Here is an 18,322-nt window from a genome sequence, read left to right as displayed (position 1 = left end):
TGTGAGAGGTGTGTCCTCTCTGACAACATACCCACTTTAAGAAGTCATCTTAAGAATATTCTCACATAATGGTATATGTGCAAGATTTTCATTGCACCATTATTTGAAATAGCAAACCATTGGGAGACGTGAATAGGAGAATGCATGATAAAATGGTAATACCTTTGTACCATGGCATTCCATGAGATCAGGAGGAAGAATGAAGTAGAGCTATAGATCACAGCTTCCCCAAATTGTCAGTGAGATAAGTTCTAGTAAAAACAAAAGCACAAGACAGAACAATATACAGGATGAGTGTGTGTGTGTGTGTGTGTGTGTGTGTGTGTGTGTGTGTGTGTGTAGAGAAACAGAGAGAGAAACGGGATGCAGATATTACCCAAGAAATGTGTGTATATATTCCTTTACATGGGAACGGGGCTGGAAAGACATACACTAAACCATTAATAATGTTTACCCCTGGGCAATGTAAATGGATGAAGGGAGAGTTTTCCACTTCTTTTACTTTCATAATTCTGAATTTAAATTTTTTATAACAAGGATTTATGTAATTTTTTGTCACTTTGTAAAATTTCCTACTCAAAACAATTGACCCAGGCTATTGTGAAAAGTGTTTCTGGGGAACTGGGATCTGTCCCAGTTATCCCTGTGTCACTGCACCCAGAATTTAGTATATCCCCCCAAGTGTTTGTCTTCTATGTCCATTTAATAATAATTTAATAATAGTCATTATTGGTGTGATTTATTATTGAATAAAAAGTAATATTTGTACTCATTTAAATGAGTACCATAGTTTTTTATCATTAAAATAACAAAAGTCCGTAAGTATAATTGTTATAGAAATGGATGGGTTATTTTTTTTAAGATTTTATTTATTTATTCATTTGAGAGAGAGTGTGTGTGAGCAGGGGGAGGAGCAGAGTGGGAGGGATAGGGAAGGGAAAGAATTTCAAGCAGACTCTGCACTGAGCATGGAGCCCAACATGGGGCCCGATCTCAGGACCCTGAGATCATGACCCTAAGATCATGACCTGAGCCGAAACCAAGGGTTGGACGCTCAACCAACTGAGCCAGCCAGGTGCCCCAAAATGCATGGCTTAAAAGTGAAGGTACTTTGGGCACCTGGGTGGCTCAGTTGGTTAAGCGACTGCCTTCGGCTCAGGTCATGATCCTGGAGTCCCGGGATCGAGTCCCGCATCAGGCTCCCTGCTCAGCAGGGAGTCTGCTTCTCCCTCTTCCCTACCCCCCTCTCATGTGCTCTCTCTCTCTCTTTCTCTCTCTCATTCTCTCTCTCTCAAATAAATAAAATCTTTAAAAAAAAAAAGTGAAGGTACTTCATCAGTGGTATATATTCATGAAATATTTTTTAAACGTATAGTGGCTACATATTACATTAATATAAAATTTTTATAAAAGTGAGATCATCATATATACATCTTATCTTGAAATGTATTTATTTACTTACATATTTAGATACTGATCTCTCATTATTTTCCATAACTGTTGTATATTCAATGGTATGACTGTACCATAATTACTTTCATCAATCCCATTAATGGGCATTTAGGTTATTTCCAATTTTCACTAAGACAGTGCTACAGTGAACATCTTTGTATGAAAAACATTTGTGAGAGAATTTCTGTAAGATAAATACCTTGTGTGGAAGGAATTTGGATTTCCAAAAAGGTTGTACCAATTTATGCTACTTTTGAATGAAGAAGAGCCCTTCTTTTCTTTTCCATACTCTAGCCAACTACTTTTGATTTATGCCATTCTCCTAGCCAAAAATTGATCTCTTATACATTTTTTCATTTTACTTCATTTATTAGTGGAGCTGTCCAATTTTCATAACTTTCTTAAGGGCCATAATGCTCAGAACACTGGGACTGTTCTTGCCTGAGAACATGGGGAGAAACACATTCTGCATTTTAACACAGTATCAAGTGGTTTGCATGTTTTTGGAGCCAGACTTGAGAGCAAGTTTTTGTGTCTTGGAAAATGTTTGTCATCTCAGAGTGGTGTGGAATTTTCTCGTAGAGTTAAAATAAGTTTATGTAGAGCATAACATTGCCAGTTAAAATCCAGTATCATAAAGATCAATTGTCGTTCAGCCTCTCTGTCATGCCCTACAATCTGAAGATTTAGAAATAGTGGGGAATACTTCTTTTTTTTTACATTTGTTCTACTGTTTGTGTCATAATATGGTTTCCCCGTTCACTATTGAGTGGATTTCAGCAATTTTGTTTTATCTCTTCTGTAAATGTTCTATACTTCATTTAGAGAAGTTGGAAAGGGCTCACCAAGCTTGGGGCAGGAGAACAGAATGATGCACCATCTATTTTCTCTTTCTCATCTTAGATGCCCGAGGCCTTGAAGCTTATTTGGCTCTCTAAATCCATATTTATTAACGTAAACATAATTTTGCCAGAGTTGAATTGTCTCAATGAGATTTCATAGCCACAAGCGACCGTGAAACTGTCTTTCGTCCCATTTTGCGAGCTACCAGAACTGATTACGTAGATGATGGAAACTGCTGGTCCTATTAATGCTGTGGTTATTCGAGAGATAGCGCCCCAAGGGTGAGGACGGGTTGACCTGCAGGTTTATTTCTGTATGGAGTTCCACCAGGGCCAGCCTAACTCAGAGGTAAATTGGAATTGCCACAGGAAGCCCTTCAAAGAGGGCTTTTGTCATGTTTTAGCTGCACAGCACTCACCTTGGCCTTCTGCTAGCACCCCATTTCCCTTCCGGAGGCGCCCAGCAGGCAAATGGCAAAAAGGCAGGTCCTGGTGCAGATTTCCTACCCTGGCAGCCAAGGAGACTAGATCTTCCTCTGTCTGCACTCCAGTTCAACGAGGGGACAGGCCCAGGGCCTCGACTTGGCTCTGGGATACCTGCACGCCCTTGCCCTCGGAGTGGAGAGAGTGGTGTGGTGAGTTGGAGGAGGGAACGTTGGAAAGTCAGAACCATCCAGGCAGCAGTGGGGTGCCACATAGACACGATGAGTGCATGACACGGTCCTGGCTGTGTTTGCCCCTGATGGCTTCTCTTGTTTCCTATTCATTTTCTAAGCCTGCTTCCTAGAGCCACTTTTTTCCTTCTTCTATCCTGAGAGGCCTGATTCGGTCAGGAATCAGTATGGCCCTCCATGTAACTTGGGAATATCCTAGCTGGTCCGTCAGCCAGTGCTTCCCAACTTCTCTTCATGTGATAAAGTACACAGAAGATGATAATGTTGGTGTGGCCCCCAGGGTCAACGTTCATGAGGCTGCTCAAGGTTTGAGGTCACCAATGCAGGGTCTCAGGCTGCCGTGAGGGCTTGCTTGCTATATGTACATATTGGCTATGAAGTTGTGGTCCGGGGAGCCATGATGACCTTCTCCTCTTGCCACTGATTGGTTTAGCATAAACATATGACCCAGCTCTAGCCAGTGGATTGTGGGGGGCAGTTTGCTGATGCATTTCTTGGAAAGCTCTCTTTACTCTTAAAAAGAGACATAGAAGAAAGAGATGGTCCTTCTTTTGAAGTAGGCATGTGATGCCCGGAAGAGTGACAGGGGATATTGCAACCAGGAGGGAATGTTAGCTTGAGAAGAACATGCTGAGTGGAAAAATAGAAGGAACCTGGGGCTTTGATGGCATTAATAATATGTAGACCTCACCAACCTTGGAACAAATCTACATTTAGATACTGAGATAATGGATCCATGTCATTTTTTTAAAGATTTATTTACTTATCTATTTGAGAGAGCAAGATTGAGAGTACGAGCAGGAGGAGGGGCAGAGAGAGAGGGAGAGAGAGAGAATCTCAAGCAGACTCCCCACTAACTCAAGCCCAAGGTGGGGCTAGATCTCATGACCCTGAGATCATGACTTGAGCCAAAACCAAGAATCCGTGGGTCAACTGACTGAGCCACCCAGGCGCCCCGTGAATCCATATTATGAAAATTATTTTCACTTTTTGTTTATTACTTACTGCAAAAGTTTCTGATGTAATATCTGCTTGGGACTTGAAGATCAGGACTCACAGAAGAGTTGCCCAACCAAAAAAGTGCTCAAAATAAGAAACTTTTGAGGAAAGAATAGAAAAAGACCTGGAGATATATTGGTGAAAAGAAAATGTTTAAGTTCAGAGTAAGATGGATAGAAGTAAAAGAAAACTCTTTTTTAAAAAAGTGTTTGCTTTAAAAAGTACAAGGTTTCTTTATTAATATGATAGTAGTCTTGACGGGATATATTTGCTAACATTGCAGCAAAATATTAGAGAAAGGGAAGGGATTCTAATTAATAATTGCAAGATGCAAAAGAGCATACAAGTCAGAAGCCTGAACCCTGGAGCCAAGGTGTTTAAGTTCAGATCCTCCATTGGCTCCTTCCTACCTGTGTGGCTTCATTTAAGTTACTTAACCTCTCTCTGCTTCTATTTTCTCATCTGTAAAATAAAGATGATGATGATAATAGTCCCCACCTCAAATGTATTGTTGGGTATACACTTACAAAGTATGGGAACAGGATCCAGCATATATTAAGTACTATATAAGTGTTTGCTATTATTATTTATAGTTATCATCCAAACCTGTACTCAATACAGATGCTTCTATCACTACACAGTTACTGGAGTGGCTAGATTAAGAAGATCTATAATACCAAGGGTTAGCAAAGACCTCCCGTGCATTACTGGTGAGAGTGTAAAATGGTATGGCCTTTTGGAAAATTGTTTGGCAGTTTCTTAAAAAATTAAATATATGTCTACCTTATGATCTGTTATCTCCACTTGTATGTATTAGTCAAAAGACATGAAAACATGTATACACACACACACACACACACACACACACACACACCCCTTGTAAAAGAGTATTCATAGAATATTTGTTTATAATACCCCCAAACTGGAAATAGCTCAGGTCTCCATTCACGAGAGAGTGGACAAATAAACTGTGGTATATTCATAAAGTAGAATACTACTCAGCAATCAAAAGTGAAGGAACTACGAATATACACAACACCATGAATGAATCTCAAGAACATTTTGCTCAGCAAAAGAAGCCAGACATACAAGACTATATATTGTACAGTTCAATTCGTATGAATTTCTAGAACAGGAAAAACTAAATCTGAACAACAGTTGCTTAAGGGGAAGATTGGCAGAGGTAATTTTCTGGAAATATTCTACATCTTGGTGGGGGCATGGAAACACAGGTGTATACATTTGTCAAAATCGATCAAATTGTTAATACTGAAAATATGTATATTTTACTATAAAAATCATAACAGTTTTTAAAAATGAAACAAAAAGCAATAGCAGATGCTGCACAGGTCTTGGGTAGTGAATACACAAAATGAGCATCGTTTTATCCCAGGTAGCAGGAAGCTGTCAAAGACTTCTAGGGTCATGTCCATAGGACTCAGGAGCTGATTCAAGGAATTGGCCAAGATGCAACAGTTCAAGCATCAGTAAAGGCAATACTTTTAATGGTTTAAAACACATATAAGGGCTCCCTGGATGGCTCAGTCGGTTGGGCATCCAACTCTTGATTGTGCCTCAGGTCGTGATCTCGGGGTCGGAAGACCAAGCCGCAAGTCAGGCTCCACGAGTGACAGGAAGTCTGCTCGAGATTCTCTCCCCACCTTTGCCCCACCCCCACTCATGAGAGCTCTCTCTCTCTCAAAAAAATAAAAATTTAAAAATTAAATTAAATTAAACACAGGTAATGTATTTAAGTACATGTGTTTATAAATACTTAAAAACATATTTTGGCCACCATTGGAAGTGCCAAGTCATTATTGTGAAAACTAGTAAATAAAGAGTCGGGTTGCTCTGTGTCTCCTATTATGAATTATATCACTGGGTAACCTGTTAGTCGATGAGGGGAAATGTCTCAGTACAGAAATATTCTAGCTAATAAGTAAAGGGTTATAGAATTAGAAAGTCACCATATTGCAACCCTTAATCCATTAAATGATCTAGCTATTGAACTAACATCATAAAAGAGAAGGCCCTCCTAATAAAAGGACACAAGTGGTAACCTGTGAGACAATCTTGTCAAAGAAGATCCAACTGGACTCTGATCGAGCCTCCAGATTCAACCAACTTGTGGGAAATACAGTGGACAGAGGACCATGTTGAATGACACCATAGAGATGTAATCAGCAAAACTCAGATGGTGGAATGTACAGGATAAGCATTCCAGTTTCTTCAATAAATAAATTGCAGTACGAGAGAAAATGAGCAAGATGGGTGGAAGGAGAACCTATAGATTAATAGAGACACGAAAAAAATTGACAAATTGCAAAGTGTGGACCTTTTCTGCATCAACATTCAAACTTGAAAAAAAAAACACATTAACGAGACAATTGGAAATTTGAGCACTAACTGGAAATCTGATGATATTAAGGAATATTGTTAGATATATAGATAGATATATACATATATATATATATATACATACACATTTTAGGTAATTGGGGTTAGGCTTTTAAAAAGAGTCCTTATTTTTTATATTGAAATATTCACAGATGAAAAGTATTTGAATGCTTAGATTTGCTTCAAAGTAAAAGGACAGAAGGACAGAAATTGAGTGAGAATATTAATAAAACAAGATTAGCCATGTGTTCATACCTGTTGAAACTGGGTGAGGGATACATGCAGGTTCATTGAACCAGTCTGTCACTTTTTTAAGTGCTTGAAATTTTCCATCATGAAAAGTTTTGTTTTGTTTTGTTTTGTTTTTAAAGACATGCAAAGAGAGAGGGAAAGGGGAAAACAAAACAAAACACCAGACTGTGCAGAAATACAGGAAGGAAACCTAGCAGCATGCCTGAACACTAACCCCTGCATGCATTTCTCATGGTCTGCAACAGCCAAGTGGAAAGGCTGTATTTAAGAATGTAAGCCCCGGGTTCGAATCCTGTTCTACATCCAACTGGTGGGGGGAACTCTTGGTGCCAGACTCCCTAGGGCTCAGTTTCTCCTTTGTAAGATGGAGATGAACTAGTCCCCACTTGGGAAGGTTTTTGTTGGGATGAAAGAAGATAATCTGTGTCAAGCACGGGGTCTAGTACCTGGTACCAGTTAGCACTCAGTAAATGTGGGCTCTTGGCTATTATTTTATTGAACATAGTCTTTGAAATAAGAACATTAGAAGTGAATACATGCACTTTTCGATGGATGTTGGAGCCTTTTGGATGATTTTTGAACTTCAAAGGCCTTTTTTGGTTCTTTTTCCCGAACACAGGGACGAGATCAGTTTTTGCAGTATTTATGTCCATCACCTACAAAACTGCATGTGCCTTATGGTGACACTGCACCCACCCCGTGAAGCAGACAATAAGGGAAACCCTCACATTGCTTACCTTTCTCCCTACCTCTTTTTTACCTCTGTTTTTCCATTTATCGTTAAGAAAGCAAGAGAATCTGGCTAGAACAAGAAACTTCCCTCTTTTTTCTTCCTGGAGGGGAACATGAGTAATGGACTTTTCCATCGGGGTTGTTTTTCCTGGACATGGTGTCCCCCCTCCAACTGCTACAACATGTGATCCTGAAGGAGACCTTAAATAAACTTCAGATGTTCCTTATCGGGCAGCGAGGCTGTCCCAGCTTCTAATAAATTATGAAGTCGTTTTCTGTATTCGGTGCTCTTCCTTTGAAAACAGAAGTTCTATTCATATTCATGGGATTAGGTGAGAGCTTGCTGTGTGCCTTGAACAAGGCAGAGGAGGAGCCCCATGGCTGGCTCCTTCATCCCCTTCAGGCTTCCCCAGAGGCTCACCGTCACCACCCAGAAGCCTCCATTTTTCTTTAGCACGTCCTCCTGCTTTCCTCACGAGTCTTTCCCTTATCTGAAACTACCTTTATTTATTCATTTATGTATTTTTTTTATTTCTTGTGCCCCATGGATGTCTCTCCTTTTCACCCCTGCGCCCCCACCACCTAGCCCAGTACCCAGAGAACCAGCTCCAGAACCAGGCTATGATTTGTAGGGCCCAGTGCAAAAAAGAAATTGTGGGGGCCCCCGTTCAGAAAGTATTAACAATTACAAGACAGCAGAGAATGACCTCAAACGTGGGCCATTTCTGAGCATGGGATCCTGGAGGACTACACTGGTCATATGCTCATTATTGTTAGGCCTCGCACCTAATAGACACCCAAAAAAAAGTTATTGAGTGAATGCAAATCTAAGAAAAACCAGGTATCCAAAGAGCTCCGACATACAAATTGATGAGATGAAGAACAGAAACCAGCATGTATATGAAAGGGATGCGTAATTTCTTAACCGTGGGGTTGGCTGTGAGGTGAAAAATAAGATGATCCCTCTGCTATCCTTGCAAAACACCAATCTAGACTGCAAAATCCCTTGAGAGTCTGGACCCGAGCATCTTCACCCTGACTTCCCTCGCAGGGCCCTGCGCTTATGCCGTGCTCAGTGACCTGAATCGGTTCTAGAGGAGGAAGGAGAGCAGGATGAGGAGTAATGAAGGAAATGCACCTTTCCTTAGTGCAGATCTCACTGAATTTGGGAGATGAACCGGTCTTCAAGGTTGTCCTCTCAGTTTATGACAAATGGTTCAGAGCGAGGCTCAGTCATCAGAGTTTTAGAAAACCAGTACATTGCCTGTGATGGGATGTTATGATGTGTCTGGCATTCATTAGGTATATAAAGTGTTCTGTGATCATTTGGGGATAAATGCAAAGCTCTTCACAAAGATTGCTAAGACCCTTTTTACCTTTAAAAATCAAGACTACGCTATCATATATTTTTCCCTAAATTGGTGGACATGTTTCCCTGGTCCTGCTTCCAGCAGTGGTGGAAGTATGCTTGTCCAGGCTCACCAGTTAGTTAGTTGGTCATGTGATGGTGTCACAGTTTGCATTTTGTAGGCATAATTTCACATATGTTCGTACTTCATTGGGACCTATACCAGAGTATAATTTCCTTTCCACTGGGACTCCTTACCAGGGCTCCTGAAAGTCTGCATTCCTAGATCCAGGTTCATCCCTGCCCAGTCTCTGGCTGCCTGGCTGGAGCCGTTTGGAAGAGTTGTTTCAAGTTGGATGTAGGGTGAGCTTTACTGCTCTTCCTGTTTGGGCCTGGGATTGCCAGTTTTCTAGGACCAGTTCCTAACTGATTCACAGAACTTCTTTTTTTTTTTTTTTTTTTAAGATTTTATTTATTTATTTGACAGAGAGAGAGAGTTAGCGAGAGCAGGAACACAAGCAGGGGAGTAGGAGAGGGAGAAGCAGGCTTCCCTCCGAGCAGGGAGCCCGAAGGCAGACGCTTAATGACTGAGCCACCCAGGCGCCCCCAGAACTTTCATCTGATACCTGAGTACTGCAGGAATTATCCCTTTCCCTAAGATGGAATCCCTGGCACTGAGACCACCCTGTGATTTGCACCCGGAGCCCCCCAAGCTCCCAGTTCTGGGTTGATAAGCAACCCCATTGTGGATCAGCGTTGGTCACCTGGCTAATGGCATCTAATTATTGCTATCTGTTCTCCCACAGATGGATGTGTTTTGTTTGCTAATGAATTTTTTTTAATATTTATTTTTTTATATTTTTTAATTTAAATTCAATTAATTAACATATAGTGTATTATTGGTTTCAGAGGTAGAGGTCAGTGAATTCTTTAAAAAAATTAAAACTAGCTTGAGCACAAGTGGGAGTTAAAGTGATTCAGACAGTCTTTGAAGTCTGTCTCTCTCCCACTCTTCTGCCCAGCATGAGGTACCCTGGTAGCCCCAGACTCAGCGCAGGAGCCTTATAATTCCAGAACAAAAACAAACACACTTCTCCGATCCCTATAACTGAGTATGGGGTAGAGTGGTTTTTTTTTTTTTTTTTCCCAGTATTCCTGAATCATATGTTCATCACATGATGCGGGGCGGGGGTGGGGTGGGGTGGGGGAGATAAGGTTAATCTCACCCTAATCATGTGGATGGTACCCTCATAGAAAAGCAGGGATCTGTGATTAGGAAGGGTGAATCAGACTCTGAACAGGCAAAACCAACAGACACTCTGACAGTCACCTCGTTTTAACTCTCCCATGTGCTCCCATCGCCATAACCTGGCCTTGCCCCACCCCTGTATTTAGAATGTCGGCCTTCACCTGGACCTTCAAGTTGGCCTGGCCTCCTGGTTTTAGCCCATCCTGTTGCCTCAACTCTGAAACTGGTTATCAAAACTCTGATTGTCCTTTAACATGAGAAACTTCTTCCCATACAGTTGACAATGTCCCATTAATTCTCTCAGGAGACTCTCCAACCCAGTAAGAAAAGTTGCCATTTATGGAGTTTTTACTGCTATATATACACAAATAGAAAGTCCCCCAAAATATAAATTCTCCATTTTCCCAGTAAGAAGATTCAAAAACCAAAAATTCAAGTTTGGGGCCAACTTGAATATATACAAATTTAAGAATGCAGATTCCGTAGTGGAATATCTCCTGGTATTTCAGATCATTTTTTCTATAGATTGAGAATTTGAGTGATTGTTGCCTGGCACTCTCCCTCTTTACACAGTGGTTTTGTTCAGCCTCTTGCCCTGCATCTGTGCATCGGCCCTGAGACAGAAGCCCATCTTTGAGTCATCCTCGTAGCTATCCCAACCACATCGTCACTCCTGCCTAAGACATGGGAGTGACAGCACTTTTTTGAATCTCCATATGTGATATTTCATTGGGAAAATGATTGCATGAAAAAAAATGATCGCATGACATTTTTTTTTCCTTCTCCCATCCATCCTGTAGGTGCACATGCATGGTCTTCCAGCATATCCACCTGCTGCATGACCTTTTATTTATTTTTTTAAATATTTATTTATTTTAGAGAGAGAGAGCATGTGAGCAGGGGGAGGGGCAGAGGAAGAGAGAGAGAGAATCTCCAGCAGACTCCCCGCTGAGTGCGGAGCCCAACACGGGGCTTATCTCATGACCTTGAGATCATGACCTGAGCCAAAATCAAGAGTTGGACGCTGAACCAACTGAGCCCCCCCGCCCCAGGCGCCCCTGAAAAGACTTTTTTAAAGTGATGTATAAGTAACTCATTTATTCTAACATCCAGCCCCTCCGATTGTGAGGTCACATGCCCACAAATAATTACCAAGTCTGTATTGAATTCTTTGCCACCTTTTCCACTGATTTTATCAAGTGACCTGAATAAGCATCCAAACTTGGCATTGATTGAAGTTGTTTTAGGCTATTGTGTCTTCCCGGATTGTATATTGTGGTTCAAAGTAATCAGAGTCTTTGAAAGGACTTCAAGGTAAAGCCACTCCCTCACTGCGCAGGGGTAAGATATTTTTTGGTAGAGGGAAGGGGGAAGAGTTCCTCATTAAATACATGTGTTATATGCCTATCTACTGAGCAAATTCTTTGTGTTCTGCATGCATCGTCTCATTTAATTCCTCCAACACCCTTAATAAGCTGGGGATTTTTATTTCCACCTTACTAAAAAAAGAAACAAATTCTCAGAGAGGTCAAGTAACATTCCCAAGGACACACAGCTATAAAACCCCAGGTTTGACTCTAGAATTCACATCCTTAACTGTACCACACACTTGCACAAAATTTCAGAAGGTTCTTCTTTTTTTTTTTCTTAGATGGAAGCATGGTACCATGTCACAAGCTCTTACTTAACCATTCTAAAAATAACACACAGACTTATTATTTTTCCTGGATTCTGTATATTTTTCTTTCTGCCCCACCTTGGAGTATAACATACTGCAATTATTCCCTATGCATTGAGTAATTTCAATAGTAATGCTTCTGTTCAATGCAAATGATGAAATAGATCCGTTTTTGAGACCACAGTCATCCTGCCAAGATTTTTTGTTTGTGTCTGGCATCTCTGCTATTGATAGATAGTATTGAGGTTGTCTCATGGAATTCTGAGTTTCTTTCCGAGTGTAAAAGCTAGTGGCATGAGATGGGTGTGGGGACATAGTTGAGTTCAGTATTCCTTCTGCTTGTATGCATTCGGTCGCCTGCCTTGTGCAGAACATAAACAGACTGAAGAGCCGAAATTGAAGTGTGGAGTCTTCGATCGCCTAGCCCATCCCACGTCATGCATCATCAGTGAAGTTCAGAGAATAGTAAACAACATTTCATCATGTGTTTTAAAGATGTAATGAAGAAAAACTTTAGGTACCCAAAAGAAATAGAAGTTTTGGGTTATTTTTTTCCCCATGGCTCTCCTGACTCATGTTGAAAGGCTTTTGTTTCTAATCAAAGCAACAAACGGTAAGGTCATTTCCTTGCGATTATATGGCAGCGGAAGGCGTCAGGGTTTTCAGATCCCTACTTCCACCAGCTTTTATTTGGAGAAAACACACACACACACACACACACACACACACACACACACATCACAAGCGCTTAATACATGTGTCCTTTGTCCTGCACGTTCTCTCCAGTCCCTTTAAATGAGCCGAGATCATGATTCGGAGGTAAGAACAATTTCTCTTATAATGTTCTGACTACAGAAGGTGTAATGGTGCTTTGTGGGCTCTCACTGGTATTCGTAGCCGAATCTTGGGCAGATTTTAATATTTTACTGGGGTGGAGTCCTCTAAGTACTAATATTCCAGAATGTGACTTTCAGAAAAGGAAACTCCAAGGAAAGTTCATCTCCACTCTTTTCAAAAAATTACTCTTTCCAAAAAAGATTTGGCTATGCTCCAGTTTGATACCAAAATGGAGATGGTCCTTAACACCTATCTTTTGGAGCGTTTTCCTGTCATTGTTTTAAATGCGATCTCTGCTCCCTTAAAGGTCCTAAAAGGCTGATTTCTTGTTTTCACTTTGGAACTTATCAATTGTTGTTGAAGTGTGTCCTTCTACCTTACCGCTCCCTTCCCCCACATACCCTTGTTCTTTTCTTTCTTACTTTCTTTTTTTGTGGTTGTTAATTTTAAAGGCTAGAGCTCCTTTATGGATATGGAAAGGACAGGGAGAGGGCAGGAACTGTGTCAGTAAGCAGCATGAAAATGCTTTTGGATTTCCAGTTGTTAATCATGTCCTCAGTATAATGTGTGTGGTGAGCGCTTCTCTATCTTTGTGAGCGCTTGGCAGCAAAGATTCTGTGGGGATCTAGAGCTCATTAGTAGCCTTTCTAAAAGGACCTATTAATGTTCGTCCCTGTCTTGCCTGGAAAAAGAAGCAGGAAAAGTGATTTCTGTCCCCGAGTCTAGTTTATGGTGAAGACCATAATGTGATCAGAATTCAACAGCTCAAGGCAGTGACCTTGGGAATATCATTTTGGGGGATGGCTGTTAATTAATTCATAAAACTTGTATGATTTGTCAGAGGAAGTTCTACATCCTAATTTAAGGGAAGTTTTTTTTTTTTCTTTCCTCCCTTGTAATGCGGTGTTGGTAAACTCATCAAGTTTAACTCCAAGTGTCCATTTTCTTCTGATAGGTAGATGTCGGAGATGGAGGAGGGGAGGAAAATCTGGGTTGACTTCAGAAAACAAAGGAAATTGTCTCATCCAGGAGGCTGCAAAACCCTTGGGTATAGAAGGAAGTCTGTGGAGGAAGTGGGTAGGATTGGTACAGAAGAGAAACATCAAGGAAATAAATACATCACAATAGGCACTGGGATAATACCCCCTTGCCATAATATAACACCACAGTGTGGCCTGAGAAACGAATTTTCGGCACTCTCTAAATTAATTCTATCCTAAAGTTATCTTATGATCTGAAGGAGTAGAAAGGAATATAATCTTAACCAAAATGTAGTCCTTTGACCTGGTTCTCAGACCAGCATTATGGTGACCCAGGGCTTCACATTAGATGATCCTATTCTTTAGATTCAGACCATAAGACCTCTCTAGAAGTGAGACTCTCTTGCGATGCAGCCTCTTCAGGAATCAGAAACTCCGTTTCTTAGCAGAAGATCTAAAATATTCCCAGACATTCCAAATTCCAGTCTAGAGCGTTTTCTGTGTGTTCCAGGGAACCATTTATTTGGCCTTCCATTTGGAGCATACAGGAAAGTGGTGGCTACTAGAATGGGGGTTCTTCCTGACAGATACCATGCCCCCCACCCCACCCTCCACCCACCCCATCCCCAGCCATGGGGCAAGTGCAAGTGGTCAATAACTACTGGGAGGGAGGGGATGGGTGGTGGACAAAGACCACTGGTTGAGTAGAATTGTAAAATAAGTTCATGCCATGGAATATTTGAGCCCAAAGAAATCTTTTAAGTTTCCCCAGTCCCTTCATTCTATTACCAACAGGATTAAAATCCAGAGTCCTGGGGGAATGTTTCTAAGATCTCATCTTCCATTAAAGGCAGGGCACAGCCTAGAATCTCCAGAGTCCTGATTCTATACTCTGTCCAGCACTGTGTCATTTCCAGGACCAGCTGATTGCTTTGTCTAATTTCCAGCATCTCTGAATTACATGCAACTAGGGTTATTTCTCATTTATGCACTTCTAACTTGGACTAAAAATGCCCAAATGAAGTTTTGCTTCTTATTATGCACTGCTTACACCTATGGGTTGGCAAAAACCCATAGGCAAGTACATGAAAGACCCCAAGAAAAGGAACCAGCCGCCTTGTCACTTTCACCACAAGCTGTGGTCCTAGGTAAAAATATACTCAAACACTTTCTCTTTGCTTTGAAAATATTGTAGGAACCGAAAAATATCAGTGAGCTCTTAGTAAAGGCCTGTCTCAAGATCATAGTTCAAGTAGGAGACTTTTGTTTGTCCCTGAGATGGATTTCATGAAACTCCAATTAAGACCTTTTTATTTTTTTCGCTTGATGTTGGAAAACTGCAAAAATTTTTAAATGAAAGACTTTTTTAAACTAGAGAGAAAAAGCTGAATATAGGCTAAAATATACATTAACATATGTTAATCTGGCAAAACAGTTTATCATTCCAATAAAAGCAAGTAAAGAAAAGTAAGATATTGGGCATATTCTGTTTATTTTAGAGGTTTTTTTCCCCCCTAAAGGAAGTCTTTGTAGATGAGGCTGTAAAGATATGTTCAATTCTGTTCTCTTCTATTGGTTTATTTTCTCTTTTGGTTTTGTTTTCTTCTGTCTTTGAGAGTTAGAATGAACAAGTCAGCAGAACTTGTATTTATTTTCAAGATTTTACTAAATACCACCTTTTCAATTTGATGTGTTTAGATTCAGGTTTTCCAATCAGGAATGGAATTAGTCCAGAAGCTGACCTTCCATAACAGAGCATCTTTATCTGGTAGAGCAGTGGGACGGGGCTGAACGGTACAGTGGACAGAGAGGGGATGGATTGTAGGTCTGACTCGGTGACTTACTGATAAGCTCTGTGGCCTCAGGGGATCTCATTCTTCCCATCCAGACGTCCAAGTCCACATTCATGGGTGAAGAAGTTAGACTCCTGCTGAGGCTCCTTTCCAGCTTTGAAATGTTCCACCTCTAATTAATTGTAGTGACTTCCCTGTCACCCGGAAAAAAATGGCAGCTCTCTGTGTCTCTCTTCTCTGCTTAACCTCCATCTCCCTCTCTCTCATTCCTCTCTTTCTCCTCCTTCTCTCCCTTCTTCCTTCCTCCCCACTGATATTTTCCTTTTAACCTAGGAAGGAGTTTAGGGCACGGGCTCCAATGACCCAGCTGCGGGGAGACCCAGTGGCAGGAGAGAAGGAGCAGATTAAGTCAGGCCAAGTGGGAAATGGCAGAATGACTGAACCATCAAATTGAATCAGATGCTGGAATGCTCTCTAGGAAGAAATCAGGACCTTGTGAAGAGTGGATGCAGCTCTTGTCCTGAAATGGGACACTGCTCCTTGGGTTCCAAATTCTTTAGAAGTCAGGGCGCCTGGGTGGCTCAGTCGGTTAAGTGTCCACCTTTGGCTCAGGTCATGATCCCAGGGTCCTGGGATCGAGCCCCACTTCAGGCTCCTTGCTCCACGGGGAGCCTGCTTCTTCCTTTCCCTTTGCCTGCCTGCCGCTCCCCGAGCTTGTGCTCTCTCTCTCACTATCTCTCTCTGTGTGTCAAATAAATAAATAAATAATTCTTTAGAAGTCAACACCTATTTCCCCCTCTATGTGCTGCCTCCATGATGGGCCAGGCGGGGGCTCACAAGGGTGAATGAGGTGCGTCCACCGCGAGCTTAGGAAGCCTGGGCCAGCAGGAGAGTGCAAACGGGAACTCTCCAGTGACTCTCTGGAGCTCTTACAAGCTAGACTTGTAGTTCATTTGCCACTCACTCTCGGGGAGTGCAAAAGCTCTTGACGGGAAATGGCCGTGAGTAGTGGAATTTAATTAACCTGATTTTGAAGTCAAAGGATTAAACCGACAGGGGTGCATTTAGGTAGACGTCAGACAATGTCGACTACAACCAGCGGTGATGCCAACACGTCCAGCGGGCCCGTTGGTAAAGGTTCTGTTTTTGATAGGCTCTGCCTCAATGAAACCAGAGCGAGAGGAAGTGGTGAGAGGGCAGTGTTCTGCATCTTCACCTGGAAACCTTGCTTTGCCTCTTAGGAGCTGAGTGACCACCTCTGACCGTCTGATGGGGCTAGTTAAAATCACCTTATAAGGTCGTTGAGGGAATTAGAGCTAGCTTCTGGCACTGAAGCCACACCTAATAAAAGGCAGTTAATATTTAATAATATTATTATTATTCATCTAGCCCAAGTGCAGGAAATGAAGTGTCAGGAAAATAGGCAGACACCACCTGCAGATTGAGTGTGTGCAGTAATAAATGGGTCATTTTCTTCAGGGCCCTTCATGTTCACAATAGCATAAATATGAACCAGTTATTGGCCATCCCACATTCGGATCTCTGCACATCTTGCCGCTGTAAGAATATGTACCAGCCTTCCGTCGTTTTGGACACGTGGGCTTCCCTGAGCCCATAGTCACTTGTCCGGATTTCACGGGGCAGAGGTCCACAAATAAGTGATCACAATGTGTCCATTGCAGCCTTCAGTCTTGGGCTTGAGGTCAAGGGTCCATCTTTTTAAGGCCCTGGTTCTAAACCACTTGAAGGATATGGATCCAATACAAATCTGATCAAAGTTATAGAAAGTGTTCCTGGCAAGAGTCTCACCAGCACATTGTGCTTATATTGGGTGAGGGGGGCGATCTTTTCAAACCCCTCTCACCTCAGTAGAACTATGAGAGGTCTGTCTCTGTAGCCCAGCTAAAGAACTGGAATAAACAGTGTCTTTCAGAGACATGGTGAGAAACTAGTTGGCCTCTATGTGATGCCCAAGAAATGAGTTTTTTTGGAACCTTCTTTTAGCCCCTAGAAGGGTGGTGTCCCGGAATTGACATGGGCTCCATAGAAGGCATTTAGGATCTAAGAGCCAAGTCCTGCCCCTCCTCCTCTGCAGCTATTTATACAACTTCTCTGGGAGCAGCCGTGAGAACTTCAGCAACAAGCAGGGTGTGGAGGAGGCAGGCTCCCTCTTGGTACTTGGCCTTGTGTTGAGTTGAGAGTCAGGTCACTCTAGTGGGACCTGAAGGTAATTGCTCAGCTCACCATGAGAATTGCCATCCGGCTTCAGGGATTCATCTGAAAATCTACAGAGATTTCGCAGTAACCACTACATTTGAGATGGAGCAGTGGGATGTTGTTTGTGGTAACCGTGTACATCCCCAAGCGCCCACCTCAAGGTGCAAGCACCCCTCTTTATTAGAGCAAGTACTGAGGTCCAACACGCCCCCCAAATCTTGCTTTGCATTAATTATCCTTTTTTTTTCTTCTTTTTAAAATAAACTACTCATCAACTAGTAATCCTTTTAAATATTTTATATGAAAAAAAGGCTATATTGCTTCTCAATTTTTAAAAAATAAATGAAGCAACTCCATTTTTTCATTCAACTGATGTTTACTGAGGGACTGGTTTTATAGGGTGCGTGCTACAAGCTGGGGAAGAGGGATTAAGAGATAGATAGGGTCCCTGGAGGAAGATACTGTAAACAAAGTACATCGTTATTTAATTACAATTGTGAAAAGTACTGGGAAGAGAAGTACAGAGAGCTTAAAGAAAAAGTAACACTCATAATAACAGTTACAGAGCCCAGAGCTATTCCAGATACTCTATGTACACCAGCTGATTTAAACCTCAGAGCAGGGCACCACTATTTTGTCCATTATGCAGATCAGAAAACTGAGTAACAAAGGGATGAAGTCCTTTGCACCTGATTGTGCTGCTAGCAAATTAACGGAATCAGGATTTGAGCCCCAGGCAATGTGACTCTCGAGCCTTCAATCATAACAACTACACAGTTTGTGGCTTCAATGGTAAAATGACTTTCAATCTACATTTTTAAGGATAAATTGGGTTGGTCCAACTGGGTTAGAGTGCACATTCCCTACTCTCT

The 18,322-nt window shown here is 41.6% G+C and overlaps 1 protein-coding gene across 4 annotated transcripts in view; it reads left to right on the top strand.

Moving 5' to 3' along the window:
- FRMD4B (FERM domain containing 4B) overlaps positions 1 to 18,322 on the top strand; it is a 325,272-nt gene that overhangs the window by 165,159 nt on the left and 141,791 nt on the right. The window contains exon 1 of one of the 4 annotated variants that reach the window (XM_032411739.1): positions 11,047 to 12,442. The exons of the other annotated variants lie outside the window; for them this stretch is intronic. Within the exon in view, the coding sequence (XP_032267630.1) occupies positions 12,419 to 12,442 (24 nt within the window). The 5' untranslated portion in view covers positions 11,047 to 12,418. Of the gene's footprint in view, positions 1 to 11,046; positions 12,443 to 18,322 lie in introns of those variants that run through there. 4 annotated transcript variants of the gene reach the window in all.

This window comes from Phoca vitulina, unplaced genomic scaffold (genome assembly GCF_004348235.1).
Source record: "Phoca vitulina isolate PV1807 unplaced genomic scaffold, GSC_HSeal_1.0 scaffold13, whole genome shotgun sequence".
In the NCBI taxonomy this organism is placed as follows: domain Eukaryota; kingdom Metazoa; phylum Chordata; class Mammalia; order Carnivora; family Phocidae; genus Phoca; species Phoca vitulina.
This window is presented reverse-complemented; position numbering and strand designations above follow the sequence as displayed.